Source organism: Echiichthys vipera (assembly GCF_963691815.1).
Source record: "Echiichthys vipera genome assembly, chromosome: 23".
NCBI classification, from domain to species: Eukaryota; Metazoa; Chordata; class Actinopteri; order Perciformes; family Trachinidae; genus Echiichthys; species Echiichthys vipera.
Window position 1 is genome coordinate 10520291 of NC_139848.1, and position 14550 is coordinate 10534840.

The window sequence follows — 14550 nt, forward strand, 5'->3', positions numbered from 1 at the left end:
CAATAGTGGGTCATATGATCAATCACTATTGTTTTAACTCATTCTTTGATAGCTATTAACTTAAAAGGCAATTAAATAGATGAAAATCCTACGAAAGGTCGCATACTATTCTACAGTAGTGGCCACAACTTCTCACCTTTTAGTTTTTGAAAGCTCAACACAATAACTCAAAGTAGCAAGAGCTTTTTTTGGCTTTAACCACAGACCTTACCTGTGCTCATGATTAGTCTACTGTCACACAGTGCGTCATGTGTGCGCCTCATTCAAGGTCCTGTCGTCCTTCACCTAGTTTACCAGGCCTGTGTTGTGCAACTGTGTGGTAATTTGTGTCCTTGCAATTAACCAGGTCAAACCACTGTGCAGTCAGACTGATTTGAAATCACACGTTAAGCAAACCTACTGCTGCTAAATAACAGCTGGCGTGAACATTGAGTCATCAAGAGATCCTTGCATCGTGGAAATGTATAAGCTGTTCTGTCTTCAGTGGATGTATGGCATTTTAAAAAGGGCTTTTTCATACAGTAAGTAGGTAAAGAGTGTGTATGCATAACAGGTTGCATCAAAGCTCCAAGAATGCATGCGTGCAAACATCAATGTGTCTCTGTGTACACACCACATCCCTGTCAATTTTCAGTATTCGCAGCAATTTCTGAAGTAATGACAGGTAATCATCGGCGAGGCGATCTGAATAAGCAGCCGCAGTGAGAGCGCTATTCTAAATTCAGCACTTGTTCAACAGGAACTTTGCATTTTCCCCTCTCACACTGTTGATATAATAGGTGGGTGGAATGAGGGCACATCATGAACGGTGCAGCATGCCCTGAGCTGTGTGCTAACTCGATGTCAGAGCCACAGTGAGTAATGATGGCAGTGGGGAGACTGGCACAGAGGCAGGGACAGGGCTTATCAGGTTTATGCTGCGGATGATAAAATGTTATATTCAGTTTTAGATTCCAGTGGCAGAGAGAGGCAGAGATGATATCTAAAAAAGTAACCTCAACACTGCAGGCAGGCGATGGCAAAGACAGGATGGCATGTATCACACACAGACACACACGCGAGAAGTATATAACACACACACACACACTGTCTCCGTGACACAGCTTCTGGAGATTTCTTACAAGTACTAACTTCGCTCCATTTTGGATTTAATTAGCTGCCTGAATCTCATCAGTTAATTATCATGATCGAGTCAAAGCAATAATTACGTTTTCTTCACAGCAATGTGGCAGTTAGATGACAGCGGGATCTGAGTCCCGTCTCACATAGATATTTGTAGTCAACACGAAACCTATGATGGCAGACTAGTTATGTAGTTGGTTGGTTATCAGCTCACTAACCGACACGTTTTTTCCAGGTACAGAATCTGTGATAAACGTAACTAAATCACACCACATTTAGATTTAACCCCATAGAGCAGGGGTGTCAAACTGATCCAGTAAAGGGCCGCCGTGGCTGCAGGTTTTCATTCCAACCAAGCAAAAACACACCTGACTCAAAACCCGCAGCCACAGCCGCCCTTTACTGGATCAGTTTGACACATGTGCCATAGAGAATCTCTGGAAAAACCTTGGCGACAAAGTGATGTCTAAGAAACCCACTACAGTTACCGAACTGTGGAAGAGACTGAAGAAGAACGGATGCAGATCAAACCAGAGCAGAGTGAGAAACTAGTGATGTCCTGTGGGCGCAGATGTGCTGAAGTCATTCAGAGCTGTGGCCTCTACACTTCCTGTTCATTTTTGAATCCTATAGAAGAAAACATTGTTAAAATCTTCTCTTCTGACACAATGGTTACTGTTCTCTAATTTTGCTCACTGTTTTTCTCACACAACAAAGGTTTTTTTGTGGAAGGGCCTTGGTCATTTAAAAAAAATGTGCTAGGATAGCAGTGTGGGCGACTGTGGCTTAGTGGGAGAGTGGGTTGTCCTCCATTCGAGAGATCGGCGGTTTGATCCCCACATCCCCCGGTCCTCATGTCAAAGTGTCCTTGGGCAAGACACTGAACCCCAAATTGCTCCCCGCGCTACGCATGGGTGTGTAAATGCGGTGTGAATGGTTACATTAGTTGGTATGTAGATGTCCACTGCCATCAGTGTGAATGTCTGTGTGAATGGGTGAATGTGACAAACACTGTGAAAGCGCCTTGAGTAGTCAGAAGACTAGAAAGGCGCTATATAAGTACAAGTCCATTTACCATTTACCAGTGGTATAACCACAGCGGCAAATTCTGAACACTAAAAAGAACAATATTTCAGAATACTAGAAATAACAGTATTTCAGAATGAATGAAGTATTAATAATTTGTTCTCTAAATTTGATCCCCGGTGTCTTTGTTAGGCCCTTTGTAACACTGCTAAAAACTTTCAAGGCATATTATTTTCAATACACAACAAAGACACATTCAGACAAAAAAAAACAGCAGATAATGGATAGGGCCTGTGGGTGAGTGTGCGTGTGTTTGTGCGTGCTGCAGAACAAAGATATTTGCTAAAAGGATGTTCTGTATTTGAACACTATCAGTTGTTGTACTGGCAAAAAAGGGGGAAGAGAATACAGAGGTTATCTTGAAGAAAATGCGACTAAATCCCCAAATCAACTGTATAATTCTTAAAGATAGTAGTAAACTAACTGTTGATATGTTATTATTTACTATAGCGATCACAGTGAACTTATGAGCCAGATAAGAACATTGTAAAAGCCAAAAGTAATGCTTCCTGAGAGGATGATGAGGGAATGTAGAGACAGTGTAAAGGCCTAATCACAAAGCTGTATCAGTGCTCCATCATTAGGGTACAGTAAAGACATACGGCATGTCTTATTGATACTGTATCGTCTCCACACATTGAGACTGTAAAAGATTTTCTATCCGCAAACTCCGCTTCATCTTCCACAGCTGCAGTGATGGTATACGGCTGCAATCTACTGCTTCGATAGATCATGTATAAAAATGATATAATAAATCATTATGGAGAGGGGAATGGCTCCTCAGCTCTACAAACACTGTTGTCCTGTGAACAGCCCTTCTTATTGTCTCTAAATTCAATAGTCCCCTCCCCCCCGTCCCCCCCTTGTGCTTCATTTTATTACTTGTCTCATTTATTGCAGTGTGGTGTCTCTTCATATCGGGCTTTGTAAATGAAGTTTTTGCAACAAAGGTTATTGAAATAAGTCCGCGGGATCCTCGAGGATAAGTGTTGCCGGAGAGAGTTAATTGGCTTTTTGAATGTTGGGTCGGAGTGTAACCTGCTCTGGAGCAAGTTGCCATAGCGATGCACCTGTGTTGCATTGTGAAACACCTTTGTGAGAAGCCAGAGCTGAGGCCCCGTCCCGAGTTAGCTCTGTAGCCTACAAATGTCCCAAGTTAGCTCTGTAGCCTACAAATGTCCTGCGTTAGCTCTGTAGTCTAAAAATGTCCCGAGTTAGCTCTGTAGCCTACAAATGTCCCGAGTTAGCTCTGTAGCCTACAAATGTCCCGAGTAAGCTCTGTAGCCTACAAATGTCCTGAGTTAGCTCTGTAGTCTAAAAATGTCCCGAGTTAGCTCTGTAGCCTTCAAATTTCCCGAGTTAGCTCTGTAGTCTAAAAATGTCCCGAGTTAGCTCTGTAGTCTAAAAATGTCCCGAGTTAGCTCTGTAGCCTACAAATTTCCCGAGTTAGCTCTGTAGTCTAAAAATGTCCCGAGTTAGCTCTGTAGCCTACAAATGTCCCGAGTTAGGACTGTAGCCTACAAATGTCCCAGGTTAGCTCTGTAGCCTACAAATTTCCTGAGTTAGCTCTGTAGTCTAAAAATGTCCCGAGTTAGCTCTGTAGCCTACAAATTTCCCGAGTTAGCTCTGTAGTCTAAAAATGTCCCGAGTTAGCTCTGTAGCCTACAAATTTCCAGAGTTAGCTCTGTAGTCTAAAAATGTCCCAAGTTAGCTCTGTAGCCTACAAATTTCCAGAGTTAGCTCTGTAGCCTACAAATGTCCCGAGTTAGCTCTGTAGTCTAAAAATGTCCCGAGTTAGCTCTGTAGCCTACAAATGTCCCGAGTTAGCTCTGTAGCCTACAAATGTCCCGAGTTAGCTCTGTAGCCTAAAAATGTTTCTTGACAAACGTGGGCTCAACACGTATGTATTTTGTTGAATATGACTTCTTAAGTTCATCCACGTTGTTCCTCCCTCTCCGGCCTCCTGTTTAAATTTCATTAACAGTGCAAAGCAGGGATGAAGGAGATTTTAATCTGCACATTTATGTCGTCTGGGAATAAAGCAAACTCTTTTCGGAATAGGCATTTCCCTAAAGAGCATCAGTGAATTTTCATTTCATCAGATTTTATTACCTCTTCGGGTCGACCCAGGGCAGGGGTACCGGTGAGCAGGATGGCGCGCTTTGCTTTCTGAATGAGAGGCGCTAGAATCTTAGTCCGCGCCGCGTTCCTGGATTTGAGGTAATGTGACTCGTCCACCACGACCACGGCGAAATGCTGCCTGCTCAGAGCCTCCACCAGGGGGCGCGCATCCGTGGTGAGCAGGCCGTAACCCAGAACCGTCACCTTACTGCTGCTGATACCCCTGGAGGGACAGGGACACAGGGACACACACACACACGTCATCTTTTTATTCAGGCTTGTGATCATTTTCTCAATTAACTGTTCAGTGTATAAAAAATGTCACAGTGAAAAATGAACATCACAGTTTTCACTAGCTCTAACACAAGCTCAAATTGCTTATTTCGTCCGACCAACAGTCCAAAAGCAAAAATATATTCAGTTCACTTTCAAAAAAGACAAAAAGAAACACAGCAAATACTCTTGAACCGATTTTTCTCTCTTGTATTTCTGCTTGACAAATGCAAACGTGTGATCTTTCATAGCAGTATCCATTTTTAATGACTAAACCTTTGCCAAGTAAAAGATACAAATGTTTACAGATCACTGGTTCCTGATTGTTGATGTGAATCTTTAAAAACAGTCAGAAATATATAGGGTTTTTTATATAGGGGGTAATTCCCGCAAAGAGCAGTGCACTACTGTTTTGTTTTTTTTGTATTGGGGACTATTTTCAGCTGCGGATTAATACACATTCGGTCTAGGGAGCATTTATGGCTTAAGGAAAGTGTATTTGGGATTGAGTCAAAATAACCTACAGCGCCCACGATCATTAAAATGAAGAAACATGTCAGCCATTGCAACAGTGTGACTCATTCGGGGGTTTTTAATAGTTTTTGAACAACAATGAAGCTCTATGGTACAGAGGAAGAAGATATATGAGGCTTTGATACACACGCAATACGTCTAATTACGAGTATCGCCAGCCTCATCTTTTAAACTGATGCTGTGGTCACCTTTAATTCTGACAAATGTGTGGTAACAGCTAGAATTTAATAATAACTCAACGTCTTTTGGAATGTTCTCGTGTTTATTGACTTGGCAATGGAGCCCTCGAGGTAAAGTAAACCAGACTATTTAGAAAAGGTGTGTGGAATTGATCAATGTTACACAAAGACACACACACACACTCTCACGGACACTGTCAGGCACAAACCAGAACTGCAGGTTTTTGTTCATACTCCTCTAACGCTTGAGAAATCCATTCCCGGGCTGTATTGGCAATTTCTTTATTTTCCAGATTATGCGCAGCCCTAACACAAACACACACACAAACAAACACAGCGGTGGCGTTGCAGCTGCGTGAAACTCAATAAGAGTCTCGCAGAAATCAAAAACCGTCTTGCCAGCTTCTAATTCACACACACACACGCGCACACACGCACACACACGCACACGCACGCACGCACAAGCTGAAATAAACCTAAGGTGTCATTCATGTTCTACAAAAGAACAAGTGAGTCAAAACACTGAGTGGAGATGCTGCATAATTTCCTCTTGCCTCCCCGTTCAGTCATTAACACATCCCAGTTCAAGGACACGTTTTCCCCAGAAGGCGTTCTCAACCTCTTTGCGCCTCGTCTGTGATGTGAGGTGGAAAGGTTTTTTTATATCCTTTCCGAGTCATAGACGGGGGAAAGTTTGTTTCATTCAAAAAAATGAAAAACTAGAGGGAACTAGGGGAAAGTTGAGATGATATTAAAAGTATCTTATACTCGACATTAGTCCGCCGTGCAGAGACACGCGCAGAATCAATACAAACAGCTGTGGAAATGAGAAATTTCTCCACGACAGCATTTTCCCACTTCCTGCATTAAAAAAAAACAACCAAAACGTTCCGCTCTTGTTCAATATTGCACACGCTGCGTTGACATGATTTGTCTGTCAGCGCTGTCAAACATCGGCCCCTGCCGGCTCCTGACACCGAGGGACACTTTGAGATTAAATTGTCAGTCGAAACTTCTCTGTCCATCACACTGCGGCACTTTCACACTCTGCGACCGAGTGTGTCCACGTATCTGCTCCGTCTCTTTGGGTAAATTATCATCGCTCGCGTGTGTAGAAGCAGAAGGACACTGCCACAACTTCCACTTAAGTTCAGATAATGGCTGCTCCCTCTCACTTACATAATCCATAATCCACTGGATTATGTACTTTGCCAATGTTTAGATATGAGCATATTCATCAGCTCCGAAGACTGAAGGTCTGAAAGTCCAAAATGTTTCCTCATCTGCTCGATAACATGGAGAATTTTGCCCTGTGTTCATTAAAAATATAAAAGTAATTATTGAGGTCACTTTTTAAGCAAAAAAAAAACAAAAATGCAAGAAATTCACAAGTTCCAGCTTCTCAAATGTGCTGGTTTTCTTATTCATGTTTGACAAGATTCCAGAATACACAGGATGAGATGTTGTTATCCTTGTGCAAGCACATACAATTAGCTGGTGGACTTATCGGTGAATGGTGGATGACTTGAAGGAGAATTGAATTTACGGGACGCATCAGCAGTAGTGTTCCTCTGGATCGTGGGGTGTTTCGGCCATTTGCACTATACACCCTCCCCAGAGGCGGCCAGCCACAGGGTGATCAGCCCTGAGCTTGCGTCCCTGGCCCAATTAGCCGTGAGAGTCACCTTATTCATGTTTGACAATAAATTGTATATCTTTGGCGTCCCCTTGGGCTCTAGGGAAATGTCATGGGTTCCCCTTTCACAGACCAAACAGCGATCCATCAAACAACTACGACTTTTCCTACAAATGTAAAAGTTTTTCTGTTCTTTAAACACTCCATTTTGTAAAAGTGAGCTTTCCATGCCATTCTATTCCAAAAAGCCTAATGGTGGGATTGCAACTTCCGTGTCAATCACCTGATGCCATTGGGTACAAAAACACTTTTCCCCTTTGACTGACATGGCAGAAAGAGACACCTGTAAGTTTCTTTCGAGCATCACAACCCCTGTGAAATGTCCTGTCTGTCAGAATTTGATAAATTTGGTCGATTAAATCATTTAATCCCCATTCAAGTTAGCCAGAGCGCTAAACCGGAAGTGGACAGCTCAGCAATAGTCGCCAGTGCACCTGCTGTATGGGAACGACAGTGCGGAAGTACTGCCACTCCTCCGGGTATTATTACCAAGCCCCAACCTTTCTTGCCCCTGATAAACCAGCGATTTCCTGGTTTATCAATTACAAAAGTGCTAAAATTGCAGTTCTCTGAGTGTCCACTAGGGGCAGGTTTCATAATAGAGCAGTTTCTCATTGACTCCCATGTTAAACAGGTTGTTTTAACAGCATCATTAAACCTGTTTAAGGCCTGGGACAAAAAAACATTCTAGTCTGTATGTTCAGGTCGTATCTCCATGACAACACTGAGGGAGGTGATTTTTTCTGCACCAGGCTAGTTTTTATTTTATTGGAGTAATGTCTCATCAATGCCCTTTTTTGGTCAGAGGAAATGAGGCGGAGTCAAAGTCTGACAAGATGGCAACTCCAATAGGCGAGTATGATTGGATCAAGTTGAGAGAACGGACCTGGACGTCCATTTTTATACAGTCCATATTTTTTGTGGCAGTTTTAGCTTCATGTGCCACTGAGCAACTTTTATAGGAATGAATAAGGCACCGTCTCCCACAATGTATCCAGTTTTTATTCATACATTCACGGTCAGAGAAGACTGGGCGTTTTCGAGAGGGGTCTTAAAGAGACGGGCGCTAAAACAGAGCGTTTCAGACAGAGCGTGAATAAAGGTAGATTCAGACGGTATGAGAAAAATAAAGTAAAAATGTAAACATCTTCTGGTAGAAGTATGAACCTAAAAATGAGCCGAATATGGGACCTTTAAGTGTCTGTGCCTCAACGAGATCGCTGACGGTGACCTCAAACCAAAGGTAGTAATGAATGCACCTGGTTTTTACTATAATCAGTCGAAATTCAGCATATTTCCCTCAAGGTTTTGACGTTTTGGCTCTCAATCTGCTGCTTTAATAAACAGTTTGACAGTAGTGAGCCTTTATCCAATATTAGTCAGTGTCATCCACAACTGACATGAAGAATAAAATGAAGTTTGCTGATTAATATCATCTTTTTGAAGCCCCAGTCAAAATATAGGTATATTCCAATAGGACATTTTGATAATGTTTCAACCAAAACCAGACATGCTCTGTTTGTTTTATTATGAATTCTGAACTCTGTATCGAACAGTATAGGGTTGTGTCCAAAACGGAGTAAAGAGGAGAGAAAATATTGGACCTATGCTCATCAGGTGGACATAACCCCAAATGAATGCATGTGTTGCCTTATATCTACTGAATGCGTAAACAAGCAACTGTTTGCTAACTTGTCACTTGTTCTTATGTCATAATATGTCAGTTTACAGCTTGTTTCTGCCCCCCCCCCCCCTCCAAAAAAAGTTCTCAACGCGCTATTATATGAATGTGTTTGGAAATATGAAGGTGGATGACCTACATGGTGTGGCTCTTGTTCTCCACCAGGTTGATGTCTCCAGGCTGCAGCTCGGGGATCCACCTCTCCAGCTCCTCGATCCAGGGATATTTCAGCGACGAGGGCACCACCACCAGGAGGGGCCACTCCTGCCTGAAGGCGTACGCCACCGCGATGGCCTGCACCGTCTTCCCGAGACCCATCTGGACGGACCAAATCAACACCCGGCGGAGCGGAGAGAAAAACAAGTCAATTGCGCAGCCGACTCTACGGTAAATTGCATATGACGGGCCGAGCCGATGTGAGGCCCATGAGTAATAAGGTCTCAGAATGATTCTCGTGTCATAAGCGATTAGGCACGTGGGAGCGCTGCACGGGGCTGACAAATTAATTTGGAAGGCATGCAGCGATGTCCCAGGTTCATTTTGTGTGTGTGTGTGTGTGTGGGGGGGGGGGGTAGATTTCCTGAGCCAGCGTTGTGGTGTGTGCTTACCTCATCAGCAATCATACATCTGTAAAAGGAAACAGAAAAGTTTATCAGACCTGACCTGGTTGCCATAAAAGCACAGTTTATAGCTTACATAAAAAAAACCCGCATTAAGGTTTTGCTGGAGGGTACCACAGTGTTATTCATTGAAGAGGCACTTATTGTTTCCCTTGTCCACACATTTCTGGCTTGTCAAAGGGATCCATATTCTCCTGTCACAACCAGACTTCTCCAACCTTTCTGGCCACTGAAAACTCAAACACGCTCACACACACACACACACACAGCTACTTCACACTCAGATGCTCTTGGACACATTACAACTCTGTCACTTGTAATTTAGGCCTGCACTGGTGCTTTGTTTCAGTTTGAGAACTCTTGTTGCTATTCAATATTTATGTTGTTCCTGTTCCTCCCGTTGAACATTTCTGTGTCTGATGCGGCTGGGTGTCTCTGAAGCGCTCACTGTGTTCGGGTTCATTCAGTTCCCCAGCAAAAAGGGAGCGACGCACTGGGTGATGCAGAAGGTAGAGTTTTCATTCCTGTCAATAGGAAAGTTAGCGATCTATTATCGCAGTGGCATCACACACTCAGCCTTCCATTTAAAAGTCGACAACAAGGAGGACTTATTAACAGACTTGGTTAATTTGTGAAATTTTACTTCAGCAGTTACTTTGCTTTTGTAGTATTTAGGTATTGACTCTCTGCACCGTCACTGCAGCCGGAATGACTGTAACAGCACTGTAGCGGCACTTTCTACCTATATAGAAGAAGAAGAAGAATTCCTTTATTCGTCCCGCAATGGTGAAATTCAATTTTCACCTTATTTTTTTATGTTACACACACACAGGCCCGAAAATACACACACATGCACAGACAGGACCTATATACATGCAACTAATGGAGAGATGTTAGAGCGAGGGGGCTGCCAGTGACCGGCGCCCCGAGCAGTTTGGGGTTCGGTGCTTTGCTCAACAGCACCTCGGCAGTGGCCAGGAGATGAACTGGCACCTCTCCAGCCACCAGTCCACACTACATTCATGGTCCACACAGAGACTCGAACCAGCGACCCGCAGGTTCCAAGCAAAGTCACCTATGGACTGATCTACTGCCACCCCAAAAAAGGACCTATATACATGCAACCAATGGAGAGATGTTAGAGGGAGGGGGCTGCCAGTGACCGGCGCCCTGAGCAGTTGGGGGTTCGGTACCTTGCTCAAAAGCACCTCGGCAGTGCCCAGGAGATGAACTGGCACCTCTCCAACCACAGGGACTGGAACCAGCAACCCTCCGGTTCCCAGCCCAGTCACCTATGGACTGAGCTACTACCGCCACAATAGCAAAGTAAAGCTGTGACATCACAACCGACCCAAAATCCTGGAGGCTGGTTTAAAGACACAGTTTCTGAATACGGGCTGTGTGCATTTCTCCGTGGATTGCGTGTTTTGATACTTTCACAGCATTTATATTACACCTCAACCTGCTTTATAATCGCAAAATGTGTCACTTTTTTCATAATGGGATCTTTGAAATGGAGTAACACAAGACCGAAAATCTGAGTTTTGCTGTCCTATTTCTTCTGACATTTTACACACATTAAATCCAAAACAAGATCAATAGTGCTTAATAATTAAACTAACCATTAGCTGCAGCCCTATTACCACCTTTATTACCTCAGTGGTCTGAACAATGATGATAATGCTGATGTGTTTACGGCCTACATCTACCTTTGTTAATCCTGATTCTCCTTTTTATGCCACATATTCACTGAACCTTAAACTGGCATAGAAGTAACAGCTCATCTGTCTGGCTGTCTCTGATATGGTACTCTGGCAACCATGTAACAGCCAACTAGTCCCCCTTTTACACTATACGTGAGAAAGGAACAATGAAAGCGTGACATATTCTTCGGCTGAACTTGTCCCTGTGGAAAAAGTGCAGATAGATCAACCTCTGGTTTTCTCTGCCCAGTGGATTTGGGCTTATTGTCATGACCTTGCTTATTCATAAAACGCTTCCAACAGCGTGTCAGAGCAAACAGTGCGACGGAGCGGCTCTGAATACCTCAGACACAGTCTTTCATTATTCTTTCTCCTCCTCCCTCTCCTCCTCCTCCACCCACTCCCCCCGCCCATCTCCGCCCCATTTCTCTCTTTCAGCTGAGGAACATGATTAATGTGCACCTTGCCACTGGTGGTTTTTCTAATTGCCAGCACACCGGCCCAGTCAGCGCAATGAGCACACACACACGCGCACACACACACGCGCACGCACACACACACACAGGGGGTGGGGGGTGTTAAAATGAACACAAAAGAAGAGACATGCCAAAAATGCGCGATGTATGTGAACACATGTAAACGCACATACACACACACACACGCTTGCGCATACACCCACCCACACACCCCCGCACTCACAAACTGGGGAGGGTGTGCGGCTGGGGCAGGTGCTTGCCATTTCCCAACACATTAATCATCCTCCTTTAAATAACCTGAGTGTCGTCTTGACGGTTTGAGACTGCGAGGATGCTGCAGCGCTGTTGCCTGACGACGGCACGGTCCTCGCCGCACCATCTTCTTAATGTTATCTCTGAAACCCACAAGCCCCAAAGTGTCAGGGAATGGGCCCCCCCCCTCCTACCTTCCAGGCCGGCTACGATGATTTGATGGGTTTGACCTCTGCACAGTGATGTGTGGTGTGGCCGCTGCTGTCTAACCCCAATCTTCCAGCCCCGTTAAGGTACTCCTCTGAGGACTGGACCTGTAGTGCACTGTGGTCCGTGGGAAAGCTGCTCAGAGGATGGACGCTGCACAAAAAGGCTGACTCGAAGGTGTGCCATGCTCGCACACAGTTATGGTTCAGAGTGCGGTTTTGCTGTATATATCAAATTGACTTCAAATCAAAAGCGAGTACCTTTAGCAGAAAAGGTTTGTGCTTTTTTCGACTCGTACGAGATCTATGTTTTATAATAGCGTGTGACTAAAAGGAAAAGTTGAAGCTCCCTAGCTCCTGTATGTGGGGCAATCCACAACTTGTGTTTTGCTTATAAGTCTTTTTTGTTTTGCCTAAGCACACCCAAATCTATCAGAGCGCCTTTCATTTTCTCACGTTGCACTTAAAATAGAGAAAGAAAAACTTTTTGTACTTGAATAGTTACACACCCAGGCTCTCTTTCTGGCTTTTTAGCTGTATCCTTTTTAAGAAAATTACCCACATTTACATTAACTCTGTTTTCAATCATATCTAAACAAAAGAAATACTCATTAGACACAGAAATAAGCATATTTAAAAAAGGTAATGGGCGGTTAAATATGCAGTAATACGGTGGCCGAGACCGTAAAAAGGCAACACTGACAAAAGAAATCATTTTTTTCTCTTCCGAATGAAAAGATGGATTCCTACACAATAAAATGCACCAATGCTCATCTCAGTGCCTTCCTTGGTCTGGGTGGAACAGTAGCTTATTGTGGCCAATGAAAGGTTTAATCACAGTACTCATAAAGGTCAGTCTCACAATGAACACTGTTATGTGACTCTAACATTACGGCCTTAGATAAACCTTGATATTTTCTTTTGCTATGTTAATTCATAATCCATGTCCCTCTGTATTTTTTTTAAAACCAGCAGGTGTTAGGTTAATTGATGAATCTAAATTGCCTGTGGGTGTGAATGGATGTCTGTCTCTGTTCGTCTCTATGTGCCCTGTGATAGACTGGCGTCCTGTCCAGGGTGGACCCCGCCTCACGCCCGATGTCAGCTGGGATCGGCTCCAGCCCCCGCGACCCCGACAGGGACAAGTGGTTGAAGACGAATGAAAGAATGAATGAATGTGCATAAAGATGAATCTTTGCATTAACTGAATTGAGATGAAACTTTTGAAATGATAATCAAAGGGAATGCATCTTCTATGTTAAAATACTCGTTAAAAGTGTTTCCCACCAGCATAATTCTTCTCACACAAACTGACCCAGCAGGCTACAAAGTTTATTTATCATGTGTACTGTACACTTTGTTTCTGTAAAAGCCTCTAATACTATCAAAATAATGGAAACTCAGCTCTTAAGGCTACGGGTTAGTGATGGCGAGTAAAATTACATTATTCATGCTGTATAAATAAAACGATCTCCAGCCGTCTTTATAACACTAAAATATAATACCCCTTACATTAAAGCATATATCAAGTTTAGTTAGGAGGAAATGGAACTTAGAGTGCCTCAGAAAAGTAAATACTGTAACTAAGGCACTTTGAAGATGTAGAGAGACGTTTCCTTATTTTCAAGACGACACAGGACTCAGTGTCCCTCCTCAGATTACTGGTCAGACACGTGTGATTTCTCCAGAGACCGCTGAATCTCAATAGTGACCTGACACTGATCGCAATTAACATTGTACAACCTATAAAAGTCAGGATATCTCAGCCTGTGCTGCTTCAATTTCTACCATTCTTTGTTCCCCAACCTTATGGACGTGCAACACTAAAAAAGTTCACAAACTATTTCCATCTATTTGTCCAGGCAAACTAACTGCATCAATGGCACAGTTAAGGCCCTTACTTGGAACTGACAAACAAACAACTGCCTCACATGAGACAAGTTGAGTCAAATACAAAAGACTCACAAGGGTTACACTAAAACTCTCTCAAAATGACAGCTTTTAAGGTTCCTGAGAACAATTACTTCCGGTGCGTCATGTTTTAAGGATAACAGGATGCCACCTCCTGCTCTGTATTTACAACTTCACCCTTTTCCTCCACGTCTGCCTGAATCGTGTCACCTTGCGAGGCAGTTGGATTTGCGAGACCGCGAGAACATGAGATCACGTGAAAATCCCTTAACTATTTAAAGTCAGTGCCTAACCTTAACCATCTAACCCTAACTATTCAGGGTCAATGCCTTACCTCAAGGGTGGGCAATTCCGGTCCTGTAGAGCCACTGTCCTGCAAGCTTTAGGTTTCTCCCTACCATAACACACCTGAGTCTAACAATAATCAAACTGTGACGAGCATCAGCTGCTTGATAACGAGCACAGCATTAGAATCAGGTGTGTTGGAGCAGAGAGAAACCTAAAACATGCAGGACAGTGGCTCTCCAGGACCGGAATTGCCTACCCCTGCCTTACCTTAACCATCTAACCTTAACTATTCATGGTCCATGCCTTACCTTAACCATCTAGTGTTAACCATCTACCCTTAACTATTCATGGTCAATGCCTTACCTTAACCCCCTAACCTTAGCCATCTAACCTCAACTATTC

General features: G+C 43.6%; 1 protein-coding gene across 2 annotated transcripts in view; it reads right to left on the bottom strand.

Moving 5' to 3' along the window:
• The window catches only part of zranb3 (zinc finger, RAN-binding domain containing 3), an 87170-nt gene that overhangs the window by 65309 nt on the left and 7311 nt on the right, over window positions 1-14550 (bottom strand). For both annotated transcript variants that reach the window (XM_083938308.1, XM_083938307.1), the window contains exons 3-5: window positions 9301-9319; window positions 8832-9010; window positions 4321-4552 (exon numbers count right to left, since the gene is read on the bottom strand). In XM_083938308.1, the coding sequence (XP_083794434.1) occupies window positions 4321-4552; window positions 8832-9010; window positions 9301-9319 (430 nt within the window). The remainder of the gene's footprint in view (window positions 1-4320; window positions 4553-8831; window positions 9011-9300; window positions 9320-14550) is intronic.